Source organism: Melanerpes formicivorus, unplaced genomic scaffold (assembly GCF_026170545.1).
Source record: "Melanerpes formicivorus ecotype bairdi unplaced genomic scaffold, bMelFor1.0.p_v2 SCAF_3, whole genome shotgun sequence".
NCBI classification, from domain to species: domain Eukaryota; kingdom Metazoa; phylum Chordata; class Aves; order Piciformes; family Picidae; genus Melanerpes; species Melanerpes formicivorus.
The window spans coordinates 42669362-42684377 of record NW_027142355.1 but is presented as its reverse complement, the minus strand read 5'-3'; the positions used below and the strand labels follow the sequence as shown (position 1 = coordinate 42684377).

General features: G+C 46.8%; 1 protein-coding gene across 9 annotated transcripts in view; it reads left to right on the top strand.

Annotated features, from left to right (window-relative positions):
* PPFIBP1 (PPFIA binding protein 1) overlaps positions 1-15016 on the top strand; it is a 103054-nt gene that overhangs the window by 76259 nt on the left and 11779 nt on the right. For 6 of the 9 annotated variants that reach the window (XM_068170868.1, XM_068170862.1, XM_068170853.1 and 3 more), the window contains 8 exons: positions 2556-2609; positions 4314-4374; positions 5722-5751; positions 7938-8106; positions 9455-9487; positions 12403-12544; positions 13481-13609; positions 14435-14585. In XM_068170868.1, coding sequence (XP_068026969.1) covers positions 2556-2609; positions 4314-4374; positions 5722-5751; positions 7938-8106; positions 9455-9487; positions 12403-12544; positions 13481-13609; positions 14435-14585 — 769 coding nt within the window. The remainder of the gene's footprint in view (positions 1-2555; positions 2610-4313; positions 4375-5721; positions 5752-7937; positions 8107-9454; positions 9488-12402; positions 12545-13480; positions 13610-14434; positions 14586-15016) is intronic. The other 3 variants (XM_068170879.1, XM_068170875.1, XM_068170860.1) reach the window with 1 other exon arrangement.

The following is a 15016-nucleotide window of genomic DNA, read 5'->3' as shown; positions in this document are numbered from 1 at the left end:
TTACTGCATTGTCAAGTCAGTCAGGTAAAAAGGGCTAGCCTTCACTTGCCTAGCTAGAGTGAGCTGAGCTCATGCTCATGAACTCCACTGCACTTTCAGCAAGCATCAGTTTAGTTGCTCTTGCTTGTAGCACCACTCTGTGCTGTGCAAGAAATTAACAGGAGGAAGGGAAAAACTGGACTAATGAAGGACACAAAAGCTTTATTTTTATCTAGGTTTACATCATAGAATCATAGCATTTTTTCAGTTGGATAAGACCTTTAAGATTACTGAATCCAAGCACTCTCCAACTCTGCCAAGTCTGTGCTACACTGTGTCCCTCAGCACCACATCTCTGCCTCTTTTAGAATAGAATAAACCAGGTTGGAAGAGACCTTCAAGATCATCGTGTCCAACCTATCATCCAAAAACAGGGACAGGGGTTCAGCCAACTCCATGCAGAGCCTACAGTGTTTGAGAACCCTTTCAGTGAAGAAGTTTCTTCTAATATCCAACCTGAGGCTGTCTCCTCTCACCTTCTCACTTGTTACTAGGGAGAGGAGGCTAATAGCTCACTCCTCAAGGAGTTGTAGAGAGCAAGAAGGTCTCCCCTCAGCCTTCTTTTCTCCAGACTAAGCAACCCCAGTTCCCTCAGCTGCAACTCACCAGCCCTGTTCTCCAGACCCTTCACCAGTTTTATTGCCCTTCTCTGGACATGTTCCAGCACCTCAATGTTTTTCTCGTAATGGGGCCCCAAAACTGAACCCAATACTCAAGGTGTAGCCTCAGTGCTGAGTACAGGGGTGTACTGGTTTAAGACAGCACACTGTACAATTACCTTAGCCTGTTTTGCTGAAAATCACAACAAAAGCAGAAGTGGCAGCAGGAGCCAATGACAAAACAACCTCCCAAGCCTACAGCCAGCCCAGCAGAAGAGACCAACCACCCAAAACTGGAAACCAGAAGCAGCAAGTGGAACAGGCAGCCTCTTGTGTTACAATCTGACCTCCAAGCCTCATGATACTTTGCTCCAGCCAGCACTTCTGTTTCAAAGGTGGCATGAGGTCAGCATGGGTTTGAATACTCATCCTCAGATTCAGCTGGCTAAATCCTATGAGAAGGGGAAAGGCTGAGTAGGGTGTGTATGTCTAGCTGAAATAGCATTGGTTGCAGTAGCACAAATGCTGCATTCCTGATGATTTGCAACTGGGACATTTTCCAAAGCTGCTAAAAGATTGCTGTAAGACACTGCCAAAACTGCAACAAAAGGACTGTCCACAGCTGATCTTGAGCTATTAATGGAACCCAAAGAAACGCAGGGCAGGCAGGCAATATTTCAGGAGATCACAGAAAGAGGCCTGCTGCTGTCCTTTGGCATGATGAAATGCTCACTCCTACGAGAGCTGTGCCTTAGGCTTTGAAAACTGAAAAATATTTATAGGCACAGTGTCCCAGGGAACACAACATAGAGAGATGTTGCTGCACCCCAGGGCCCTGGCTGATCAGTGGCACCCAGGGGAACCCTTGCTTGAACCCACTGGCAGTCTCCTGGGTGAGAAACGACAGTCAGCTTCTTCCAGTTTTCTCAGTCTGCACCCTCCTTGTCCAGTTGAGGAAACACTGGAATGGGCTCCCCAGAAAGGTGGTTGAATACTCATGCCTGGGCTGTTTAAAAGATGGAGAAATGTGGTACTGAGGGCCGTGGTTTAGCACCAGACTTGGTAGAGCTAGACAGTGGCTGTATGATGTTAAAGGTTTATTTCCAACTAATAACAGTTCTATGATTCTAACCCCAGCCCTGCAGATCTGGACTGGCACTGCAGGTTCAATGAAGCCTTGAGCAACCAGGTCTAGTGGAAGGTGTCCCTGCCCATGTCAGGGGGGCTGGAGCTAGATGATCTTCAGAGTCCCTTCCAATCCAATCCATTGTGTGAATCAGTGACTCCTAAAAAGCACACAAAGCTTTCAGCTAGATGGTCCCTGTGCTAGGCTTTTTTATTCTCTGTCCAAATTCCTGGCTTTATCTAAGTGAGTGTCCAATGCTAAGAATCCAGAGGTAAGTCAGTCTTGTTATCTCAAAACCATCATTGGTCTTGATGTGCCAGCAGTGCCAGCACAATTTGATGTGAGATTTCTCTAGTTCCTATCCAGAAGACTGGCTTTCCTTGCCTTCTGCTGTGCTATACCTTATGCAACTCTAACCAGTAGCAGCAGGGATTTCATCTGTGGTCCCATCTTGGGGACAAGCCCAACAAAGCGAGCACTAAACTGCAACAAAATGCACTGACAGAAAGGCAGTGACCTGCACTGCTTGGTGCTGCTGCACACTGCACATGCTGTAGCTTCTGCATTTATCCAAGATGAACAGTGCATTATTGTCTTCAACTTGCTGTGCACATTCTCTGTCCTGGGGCTCTTCAGCTCAGCAGTGTCCTCTGTCCTTTACATGAGTCGCCACTGGAGAAGGGAAAATTTACCATGTGTTTGTACTGTGAAAGGAGAAGTGAAACCAGACTTGAAGCAGGCTGAAATGACAGGGTTTGTGGATGGGATCCTACCTTTTGTTTGTTTTACAGTGAAGGAAGATCAACAGGTTCCTCTCCAGAAACTCATCTCTCTGAATGCCCAGTGTAAGTATCACCATCAAAATGGGTAGGAAACTTATTTGTATGTGACTGTTGACTTGAAGCCCCCCCAGCACAGATGCACACACACATTTTCCACACACACTCAAATATACCAGCTAATTCTAGCTGAGACAAGTGTGAGGCTCAGCAGGTGTGTTTATTTTGAGTGACTTAGTGCTATGAGGATATTCCCAAACACAAATTCTGCACCTCTTGTTATGCTGATACTAAAATACATAACTTTGTAAACTTCAGTGCAGTGACTCTTTAATGTATACCTGGTTGTGGGAAAGCCTCTCTTCATCCAGACTTCAGTCCAGACTGGAAAGCCCACCAGAAGTGGGAGGATAACTGGTCTGAAAGGGAAAATAGAACTGAAAATAAAACACTAATACACACATGTAACTTAAAACATTTGGCTTCTTTGAGGATGAAGTTGGTCAGAAGCCTATGGCTCAGATTCCTGTTTTTTCATAGCTTTTGCTTATATCACTTCATTTGTCTGTGTGGCTTCTTGTGGTAAGACCACCTAGCTTACTATGGGACAGGGAGGCAAGTTGATTTAGTAGCTTTGGGACCAAAGTGATTTCCACTCAGCAGCTGTTTGTGTTAGATGAGGATCTGTGAATCTGGCCTGGAAAAGAGCTGAAGGAGGGAGTCTTATGGAGGTAAGATGGCTCTCTTGACTAAAACTGATGAGGCAGGGCTCATATAATGTAACCAGCCAACTTCAAAGCAGGTTCTGAGGGCCAGGGTGCCTGGGCAAAGACCTTTGCCTGATGAACTGCTATTTTAATGTTAAAGTTGACAGCCCTCAATATGCTAATGTGGAAAATTGTGTACATGCTAAACATATACAACTATGTTACTCAGCTTTCCCATCAAAACCATGTTGAACCTCACCTGGAAGTCAGGGACAGCCTGGGCTAAGGTATAAAACTTACAAGAGGGACACCTACAGGAGGGTTGGGCTGGATGACCTCTGGAGGTTCCTTCCAACCCCACACACTGGGGGCACCGGTAACAGTGCCAGTAGTGGGTTGCAGCATGGGCCAGCGTCTGGGAGGGAAAGAGAGAGACAAGGACAGGCTGTGCTTCTCTTCCTCCATCCAAGACAGAGACACCTTTCTTGGTGAGAACTGTGCCTCCAGTATCTGGATGAACTTTGGCTGCATTTCCACTCTGTATCAGAGCTATTGCAAAGGTCTGCATCTCGGACTTTGTCAGATGTTACCTATCATTTACTAACCTGCTGCATTTATCACTAGCAAACACACATCTGTCCTATCTGTTGCTTTGAACAATTAAACCATCTGATTGTTTTAACTTTCTGAGTTGTGTCAGAGCAAGCCCTTATGAAAGCATCTGAAAGAGAGGCAAATAGTCACAGTAAGAGTCCTGGGCTCTCTGACATTATCCTTAATGTGACACTTCTGCTTGTGGTTCTGAAAACACAGCATTAAGAAGCCTAAGGTAATCATGTCACTGAAGCACTGCCATCAGTAATTGTGATATGGAGGTTCTTACTGCATCTCATCAAACCTGCATGGGCTCCAACAGGGCATTCATTGCCTTAATTCAAAACATCCTTGATTTAGTAATCTCATCATGTATTAGAACTCCTTCTTTAAAGCTTATACTTAGAATGTGTTTATCCCAGCAAACATAACTCGGTAACTTGGCTTGGTTTTTATGTTGCTGTTTCAGAATTTCTTCCCTGCAGAAGTCCAGCAGCCTGAGCAGTTTGAGAAGAGAGACATCTGAAGCGGTTGGTTTGGCCTCTTGTTTCCTCCCACCCCCTTAGAAACGGGAGGTGATGTTTGTGCTGTGGCACTGACCCTCTGGAACATCTGTTACTGCCTTCTGAGAAACTCTGAGTCAGGGCAGGGCTTCCCATGCCGTGTGCTGACCATGGTGACATGCACCTGGCATCTTTCAGATTGTCTCACCTGAGACTCTCCTTGCTGTGTCTTGCCTCAGATGGGATAGCTTTGTGGTTTGGGTTGGGGCTTTTGGGGGGCAGGGTTGTTTGTTGGTTTTGCTTGTTTGTTGGTTTGGGTTTTTTGGTTGATATGCTTTTCTGATACAGTACAAGCAGCAAGTTAATTCCCACTGACACTTCCTACCTGGTCTTAAGGTGAATAAGTTTTGAAGGCCATGTAATTGATGCATTATAAAATACAGTCTGGAATGCCTGTATGTTCTAGGTGCCTTTGTAGATCTGGTGATACCTATGAACCCTAGGCCTCTTTTGAAGAGACAAAAAGCAGCTAGCCTCTAACAGTGTCATCACATCAGGGCAATTCCTCTGCTCTCTTCTGGGCTCCCTGATACCCATGCTGTACCTTACAGCTCAGGAGGGATGTTGACAGGACAGAGAATGTAACCAGGGTTTGGTGATGAGAGCTAGAGTTCATGGGTTAGGGGATGTTTGGACAGCCATGGAGTGGAAGCTGTGGACATTTTGTCTACTTGGCTTGGATGATCAGTGGGCTGGAGCTCCTCTGCTATTGAGAGAGTTGGGGCTATCAGTCTGGAGAAGAGAAGGCTCTGAGGAGACCTTATTGTAGCCTTCCACTATCTGAAGGGGGCCTGCAAGAAAGCTGGGGAGGGACTTTTTCAGGTGTCAGATAATGATAGCACCAGGGGGAATGAAACAAAAATAGAAATGGGTAGATTCAGATTGGATGTTAGGAAGAAATTCTTCACTGTGGGGGTGGTGAGACACTGGCACAGGTTGCCCAGGGAGGTGGTAGAAGCCCCGTCCCTAGAGGTTTTTAAGGCCAGGATGGATGTGGCTCTGAGCAACCTGATGTAGTGTGAGGTGTCCCTGCCTTGGGTGCCCTCAACCAGCCATTCCCATTAGTGTCTTGCAGATTGCATGTCACTAATGTACACAGCTAATCCTTTACAAAGTAGACCAAAGCAACTGTATTTGCATGTCAGCTCACTGACTTCAAAGGAAGCAGGAATTAATGTGTGAAATGCAGCTCTGAAGAAATGTGTGTTTGGGGAAAGGCAAAACAGACAAGGGTATTTAGGGTAACCTTAATTAATAGAATGCTGGCTAAAAACCATGACTTTTAAAATCTCTTTTTTTGCCTTTCCCAAACAGGACAGAGACTCTGCACAGAAGACAACAGAGGTAATGTCTGTGTGTGCAACTCACACCTGTACATGGGGGAACACAGACAGTGAGCAGGTGTTGAAAGGCTGAGTTGTGTGAAAGTATGGCATGCAGTCCAGAGGGAGAATAGCAAAACCTGCAGATAAGATAGCAAGGAGTATATGATGTAAGATAGCAAGGAGTATATGATGTAAGATAGATAGCAAGGAGTATATGATGTAAGATAGCAAGGAGTATATGATGTAAGATAGCAAGGAGTATATGATGTAAGATAGCAAGGAGTATATGATGTAAGATAGCAAGGAGTATATGCTGGCTGTCACCAGCACTTCAGGGCAAGGCTTTCAGTGTCTTGCACGTTCTTGTCTTCTCACATGTAGATTTTCTCTCCATCTGGTTGAGCATTAGGTTGCCATCTAAGCTAAGGTTTCCCAAGCATACTCTACCACTAGACAATGAGCAAAATGAGCCTTACATATTATACTGACTCTGTAATTGCCTTTGCCTCTTCAAAAACCTTTGGCTTTCCAGTTTGTTTACTGTGAGCAGCACCTGTGTTCCTATAAAGACTTAGACCATTGCACAGCAGTCACTCTGTGGTTCCATACAGCCATTCTTTGAATGCAACAGTTATTTCCTATAGGAAGACTGGGCAGAAATTACATACCTCAGACCACAACCTTGAGTACTGTGTCACACCTTGAGTCCTGTGTCCAGTTCTGGGCCCCTCAGTTTAGGAAGGAGGTTGACTTGCTGGAATGTGTCCAGAGAAGGGCAACAAAGCTGGGGAGGGGGTTGGAACACAGCCCTGTGAGGAGCGGCTGAGAGAGCTGGGGTTGCTTAGCCTGGAGAAGAGGAGACTCAGGGGTGACCTTATTGCTCTCTACAACTGCCCTAAGGGAGGTTGTAGACAGGCAGAGGTTGGTCTCTTCTCCCAGGCAGCCAGCACCAGAACAAGAGGACACAGTCTCAAGCTGTGCCAGGGGAGGTTTAGGCTGGAGGTTAGGAGGAAGTTCTACACAGGGAGAGTGATTGCCCATTGGAATGGGCTGCCTGGGGAGGTGGTGGAGTCACCATCACTGGAGGTGTTCAGGAGGAGACTTGATGGGGTGCTTGGTGCCATGGGTTAGTTGATTAGGTGGTGTTGGGTGATAGGTTGGACACAATGATCTTGAAGGTCTCGTCTGGTCTGGTCTATTCTATTCTACTCTATTCTATGTGATTGCTCTATCAATTCAACAAAGTCCAAAGGAGTGTGGTCGTTTGAATTGTCAATCAGTTTCCTCCTTTAAGGAGACAGTGAAACAGTGGGCAAGTTTCAAAGTACTGACTGCTTCATCTTGGTTAACTGGTTTGTCTGATGCCTGTCTGGGCACGTACACTCCATGCTGGATGGTGAATTTCCTTGCAGCTCTGGCAGTGGATGTAGTCAACTAATTCATTTGTTTTGAAATAGCAGAAGAGTGACAGACAAAAAAAGCTGTCTGACACTTGGCAGAGAACTAATACACTGTGAGGGCCTCTGCTCTCTCTGCTTCCTGCTGCACCTACAGTTACCAGTGAGGGAAAGCTGGAAAAGTTCAAGGTGCTCCTGAAATGTGATTTGACCTTGTCCATGCCTTTAAGCCAGCCTTGCAGAAACTGAGAAACATCTTCAAGAAGACACGTTACTCTTAGAAGGTAGTGCCAGTAATCTTGGGTCCTGCACTTAGTATCATAGGATCAGTCAGGGTTGGAAGGGGCCACAAGGATCATCTAGTTCCACCCCCCCTGCCATGGGCAGGGACACCCCACACTAGAGCAGCCTGGCCACTTACTCAGTTGAGACCTTGTTTACATTTTTCTTTATGGCTTTTACATTCTGATTTCTTGTAGTCATGAATCACAGAGTGGTCTGGGTTGGAAGGGACCTCCAAAGGTCATCTAGTCCAAGCCCCTCTGCAGTAAGCAGGGACACCCTCAACTAGATCAGGTTGCCCAGAGCCCTGTAGAGCCTCATCTTGAATATTTCCAGGGATGGGGCCCCCACCACCTTCCCAGGCAACCTCTTCCAGTGTTCCACTACCATCATGGTAAAGAACTTCTTCCTGACATCCAATGAGAAGGACTCTTTGGATGATCTGTCAGTGGTCACTTTGAAGTCTCTCTCAAGAGGCCTGTTGTGATTACCCAATACTGAGTGTGTGTTTCCCTAATTTGAGCAGGCTAAAGCTCCTGTGGAAGGTAACTTTGCAACTCTCCCTCCAAAGTCTCCTCCTCACGGTGGCGCGGGCGAGGAGGACAGCTTTGGTTCCCGTAAAGCCAGATCTTCGTTTGGACGAGGCTTCTTCAAGATGAAAAACAACAAGAGGACTGCAAGTGCCCCCAATCTGGGTAGGTACCATGCACCTGCACCAAGGGACTCAACAGCATCTGTACCTGTCACTTGGTGGCACTTGCCTCAGTAGAATGTTTGGAAAGTATCAAACAGCAACAGAAAACCCCAAGAAGAGCCTTTACTGCTGTAATGAAGCATTTGATCTGTTTCAGCCTCTGCTGTGGTCCTCCCTGGGACCTTGTAGTGGATTGCTGCTGTTTTGAAATGCTAGTTGTCTGAGAGCAGTTCACAGATGGGGATGCTAGTTGTTAGATAGTAGTTCACAGGTGAGACTTGTGGCCTCTTTGTTCCCCTGGCTCCATCCTCAGGTGATCTTCTGTAAGGTTTTTCAGATGCACAGAAAGAAGCCAGCAGCACTTAGTCTTTCTCTCTATTTTATGAGCATCTAAGGAGTTTTGCCAAGGAGATGGTGACAACAGGATCAGGATTGACAAGTTATTCAACCTCATGTTGATTTTTGGACCTGTAATGGAGAGGGAGTTTTTGGTGTCGTAATTTGATGGGGTTTGCACATGACAAAGACATAACCAAAATGTTCTGCTTAATGCAGAAGTTGCTATTGCCACCAACTGAAATCCTAGTCCCATTCCCTGCTCTCCTTTGGAAGTCTTTCTGCTGTTCCAGTTCAAGCATCAAGTGAGTCTGTGCATTGGATCCACTGCAAGTTTTTGGCATGCACGAGATTATGGAACTTAGCTTTGCTTTTCAGAAGGCTGAAGGGGGATAGCTTCTACTTTGTTCAGCAGGAGTCTCCTCTCCCTACTTCAAGACAAGTCTAGACTTTTGTTCAAAAGAACACTCCTACCCATTTGTTATCCATTGCCCATGTTTAGCTTTGACATAGAGCACAGGAACGTGCTGGCTTACGTGGAGCAGGTACCCAGTTTTACACTTGTGGCTCTCCTGAAGAGCTGGAAGATGTGCCATCTAGAGCAAAGTCCTGTGAGTCTGTGTAAATTGTCCATGGTATCCAGACTGCACTGCTTCCATCTGTAGAGCTGTGTCTAGGTACTGGTCACCTCACAGGAGCCCATGTTGAGTCACCTGTCCAGTGTGTCAGGAGCAAGTCACCTCCCTGCACCAAAGTGCCTGTGGTGGTGTTTTAGCCTCTCCATCCTGCAGTTTACTGCCTTTCCTTTTTTGTGAGCAGGGGATGAAGGGTGGAGCGGCAGTCCTAATCTCTGTGTGAATTCAGTGTTGCATGTGGTGCATGTCTCATGTACCTCCCTCCCTTTGTCTTGTGTTTTGCTGATGTACATTTTGAACTGTGTTTTACCTTGTCCCTTTGCGTGTTCTCTCCCGTCGTGCTGCGTGTGGGTTTGTGCGTTGTTTGGATATCTGAAGATCGCAGTCGAAGTGCAAGTGCACCTACCTTAGGTATAGTACTCCTGCATGCCTGCCCCCACCAGTGCTGTCTTGTGACTGCTGCTAACAGCTGGTTATGGCCACACACTTTCCAAACAAGGGCTGGACACCAGAGCGCTTGCACCCCTCACGAAAGAGGAGTTTCATGTAACATCTGCTCTCTGCTAGCAGCCAGCCGTGCTACTTCTCAGTAACTGCTACAGATGAGAGGGATGCTGGGTTCACTTGCAGAGACTTTGCTGTACCTTCTGAGCACAGAGTTACCCACAGCAGCAGGTGAGAATCAGGGATGTTTAAATACCACACACGCCTTTGTCCTGTCATCTCTTCTGGAGCACCTGGAATTGCCTAAAGGGTGGATGACTATGAGCCAGCACTGTGCCCAGGTGGCCAACAGTATCCTGGCTTGTAGTAGAAATAGTGTGACGAGCAGGCCCAGGGAGGTGATATTGTCCCTCCATGCTCCTATTTGGTGAGGCCACACCTTGAGTACTGGGTTCAGGTTTGGGGCCCTTACTGCAGGAAAGACATTGAGGTGCTGGAGCATGTCCAGAGAAGGACAAGGAAGCTCGTGAGGGGGCAGGAGAACAAGTCTGGTGAGTTGCAGCTGGAACTGGGGAGACCTTCTCACTCTCTACAACTCCTTGAAAGGAGGTTGGAGCAAGGTGAATGCTGGTCTCTTCTCCCTAGTAACAAGTGATAGGACAAGAGGAACTTGGCCTCAAGCTGCACCAGGAGCAATTTAGGTTAGTTATTAGAAGAAATGTCTTCAAAGGATTCTTAAACACTGGAATAAGCTCCCCAGGGGGGTGGTTAAATCCCCAACCCTGCAGGTGTTTAAAAGAGGCAGGGATGTGGTGCTGAGTGTCACAGTTTAGCACCAGACTTGGAAGAGTTAGACAATAGATGGACCTGATGATCTCCAAAGCCTTTTCCAACCAAAATTATTCCATGATTTTATGAAGCAGAGAATGAGGTATATTTCCCAGGCATTCATTAAGGGAATTCCTGGGGGGAAAGATCCATAATTCCTTTTCTACAACATTAATGATACAGTAAATGAATAAGACCTAAGTGGGGCAGATGGGGATGGAGGCAGTCCCATAGTAAAAACCAGTCTTGTGATGTAGGCATTCCCTGGGTGGCTCTGCAAAGGGCAGGTAAGACCTCCAGGGTTCTGCTGTAGCAGGCAGAGCTATGTCAGTCAGGGTGGTTGTACAAGTCACCCTGTGTGCCCCTTGCAGAAGAAGAGACCAAGTTCTCTGCTCCCCATGTGGCCCCCTACATGTCAGCTGTTCTCCGTGGCTATGGCAGGGAGCGGAGCACGAGAAGCAAACTTGGCGACACCTGCAAATCTCTGCTACTAATGCACCCAACCTTGGCCTGCTGTTAAGATGTGTTGGTTTGTTCCAAGCTAGCACTTTTCTTACACAAATAAACCAAAAACCACAAATGCAAAAGCCTGGTTTGACATGAGTGCTGATTCTTACTGGCAGGATCCTCGTCTTTAGTACGGTCAACCGGAGTGCCCAGAAGCAATTCTTTTTGTGACCTTGTGGCATCTCTGCAAGGTTTAACACCTAAAGCATTGGTGCAAAATGGAACACATTCAAATGTGTCCTGGCTGAGTCATCAAAAGTTAGCTCAGCAGAAAGAGACACTGGGCAAGTCTGTGGTTTGTCACTCTTCGTGCCACGTTGTGGCCACTTCAGCATAAACTCTGGGACTCGAAGACCCTGTTCCTCAGCATGCTCTACCCTGACACATGTAGCTTGTTGGGTTTTGGTTTGGTTGTTTTCTGGAAGTCTGAGAGTCTATTTGGAAAATAAGTGATGGTCATCTCATAACACAGCTATGTTAAAAGCTCACAGAGGCACAGAGTTGTTTCTTCCAAACTACTGGGTCAAACCAGATGGTAAAAGTGGTTACAGGTCTGAGTATCGGCCTGCTGCAGGCTGCCTTGACGTGGCTGCTTCACCTGTACAAGTTCATGCTGTCACTCTTCCCCAGCTAGTAAATGGCATAAAACTCCATGTGGTAGTTTCATTCAGCTGTCTGACACTTGCTGGCACACCTCTGCTTATGTAGCCTAGTAGCTACTGCAATCCTTTTCATTGTGTTTTAAAATGGTCTTTAAATGGTTGTCCTCTTTGCTTGTTTAGCTTTTTGTGAAAACTTCCCTTTTGGGTGCAGGAATCCTCAGGTTTGTTGTCACAGAAAGCATCAGCTAGAGATGAAGATGTAATGGTTTTAGAGTGGGTGGTAATGTGCAGGATCTCTTATCAGAGATGCTTTGTGCATCATTCAGGAGATCTGGTTCAGGCAGAGCTTAAACTCAGTGGTGTTTCTCTTAGCTCCATGGTGTTTCTCTGCAAGGGAAGAAATATTCCAGTCTGCAGAAGAGAGAGGGCTAGGGCCCCTCTGCTTCTGGGACAGGAGCTGCTTCTTGATGCAGTTGCTTGGATGAGGAACTTCAGGAAGACTGCAGGTTATTAGGAAAGATGCCTGCACAGAAATGCCTTATTTTGCTGTGCTTTGGAGACTCCTGGTTTGGTTCTCTGCAAGGGCACTGCATTGTTTTGAGGTCACCACATGCCTTCACTCTGTCTGAGAAGACTGTAGGGGAGCATGCCTTGAGGAAAAAGAAACTTGGGATTTAATTGAGTGATTTGATTTATGAGGGTTTTTCTTGTCCACCTTGAACATAAGGCATTTAGCTGCTGCAGAGCATTGCCTTGAAGTGTTTGCAGTCAGGCCCATGAAGGAGGAACACGTGCTGTTTCTCCTGTGTTTTCCCAGCCTTCTTTGCCCCATATCCTTAACATGGTGGCCATCAATAATTGTAGCAAGAGTTGGTCCCAAGTTCAGGAGTGTATCTGTACTGTCCTGTACAAACAGGTTTTGATGAGGCTTTTGTTTTCTGATAGCTGAAACAGAGAAGGGATCTGCAGACCACTTGGATCTGGCTGGCTTGCCCCCTCGCCCGAAAGAAATGGATAGTCTACAGATGATGCCACCTTCTCTGGACTCAAAGAAAAAGGCCAGAGGGATCAAGAAGTTGTTTGGAAAGTAAGTGAAAGATGATCAGTGACTGTTCCCTAGAGCAGGGCTTTGCTGGGAATGCTGCTTCTCCTCTTTCCACCTTCAACATGTGGCTCCATGGTTTAGTGTCTCGAGAGGAAGAGCCAGAGTGGCATGTGAGAGCGCTCACCGTAGGTGGGTGTGTGGCAGTTTCAGGCTATGCCTTTAAAAGTTAGCTGAGATTTTCGAGCAGAAGAGTGGAGAAATACAAAGAAATCCACAGTTGGGTGTAAAAAGGGAAAGAAGAGATTATTCTGAAGGAGTTTCATTGGCTAGATGTGTGGAAGGGGACCTTAGCAGGCTCGTTTCCCACACTCCTTCCTTCCTTCCTTCCTTCCTTCCTTCACTGGCATGCTGCTTTCTGCTCTGCTTCACTGGGAGAACCTTATCAGCTAACCTTGAGATAAGAGCTCTGACTCTCTAACATCTCTTTGCTATTTTCTTCTACTTAAACAGATGAAAAGGGAGGGGGGAAGGTTAGGGGGGGAGTGGGGTGTTTTTTCCCCCTTCAGGGGGGTTTCTGTGCTGGTTTCTGCCTGTAAATGCCTGTCTAATACTGAATACTGTATATCTGTACATATTCATTGCATTCCACTGTAGAGTGTAGTTTTGCTTGTAAATGTAGCTTCCATTTGCTTTCCCCAACTGAGTGTGCCAAGCTTTTGTTAATGTAGTGGTATAGTCCCAAACCATTACATTACACAAAGTAATTGGTGCCAAACATGGGGCTCAGACCCTGAGATTGAGAGTCTCGTGCTCCATCGACTGAGTGAGATGAGCTTTTGTTAATGCTGGCGGGCCAAACCATCACAGCATGGCAGGTAGAGAAAGAGCTACAAACCCTGTAGGAGGTCTTGGTTGCAGTAGTAGCAGCATGCTACTACCCTTAGCCAAAAATGAGTACATTTTCTTCCTTTAAACTAGGCTTAAAAGGAGTCAGTCTACCACCTTCAACCCAGATGACTTGTCTGAGACGGAGTTCAAGAGAGGAGGGACAAGAGCAACTGCAGGGCCACGACTGGGCTGGTCTCGAGACCTGGGGCAGTCTCACAAGTAAGACAAGTGGTACCAAGTGTGCTGGGATTTGCTTTCTCAGCAGCTGAGGTTGAGCATGAGTCCACAGAAGACATGCAGTGCCAACATGAAATGTCCCCTCTCCTGGCAAATGGAAATGAGCAGATCCAGGCAGATTGCTCCTTTGAGAGATGGCTTTAGTAGGTTCGAGGTTGGGTGGGTGGTGGAGTCCTGCTGCTGAGTTCATGGGGCTTCACAGGAGTGCAGCTGTCAGGCTGTGTGACACAAGGTGTGAGTCCTCCTGTGGCAATGACAGATACTCCTCTGGTATGTTTCCTGCTGCATGCACTTCTGGGGATTAAAGGCTAAGGTGAAACGTTATGGTCTCACTTCAGGTTATTACAGCATCATTAAGGTTGGAAAAGACCTCTAAGATCATCAAGTCCAACCATCAACTCAGTGCTACCATACCCACAAACCATGTCCCAAAGTGCCACATCTGCAAGGCTTTTGAACACCTCCAGGGATGGTGACTCCACTGTTACCCTGGGCAGCCTGGGCCACTGTTTTAACCAACACTAGGCAGCAGAAGAGATTGTTTTCAGTAGTGTTAATAGACCATGTTTGCTGTGATTAGAGGCATGAGATCAGAAGCAATCAGCACTTCATGGTGCTGACACTCTCTTCCTCACTAGGCTCACCTAACAGCTGATTGTGATCCACATTCTTCCCCAGAGATTGTCCCCACTCCCACAAAATACTCCTAAAGTAGGCTTAGGTTTTGAGTCTGTTGTTGTGTATGAGAATGGGAGATTTGAGGCAGGATTTATCAGTCTCCTTTTCTTCCCCTGAACTCTCCTGCAGTGAGCTGGACATGCCATTTGCAAAGTGGACGAAGGAGCAGGTTTGCAATTGGCTCCAGGACCAGGGGCTAGGCTCTTACATCAATAATGGCAAACACTGGATACTGTCTGGACAAACACTTCTGCAGGCTTCACAGCAAGATCTGGAAAAGGTAGGAAATGCTGGCAGCAGTGCTCTCAGTTAGGAGTGCAGAGAAGCTGCTGTCTCTGTGCAGTCACAGCTGATTCCTCAGCACTCCTGTGTGGCACAGTTACTTTATGCATGTGGGGAGTGTGTGGAAAAAGCCTGCTGGCTTGGACTGGTTGTGCTTTCTGGCCATTTCACTCAGAGAAGGAGGGGGATTTATTACAGTGGTCATAGAACAGAATCACAGAATTGGTTTGATCCATAGAATTCTTGGTTCTGATACCCAGGCACCACATCCAAACAATGCTTACACAGCCAGGGCTGGTGACTCAGCCACCTCCCTGGGCAGCACATTCCAGTGCCTGACCACTCTTGATGGGAAAAAAATGTTCCTAATGTCCAGTCTAAACCTACCCTGATGCAGCTTGAGACTGCTCCCTCTTGTTCTATCACTTA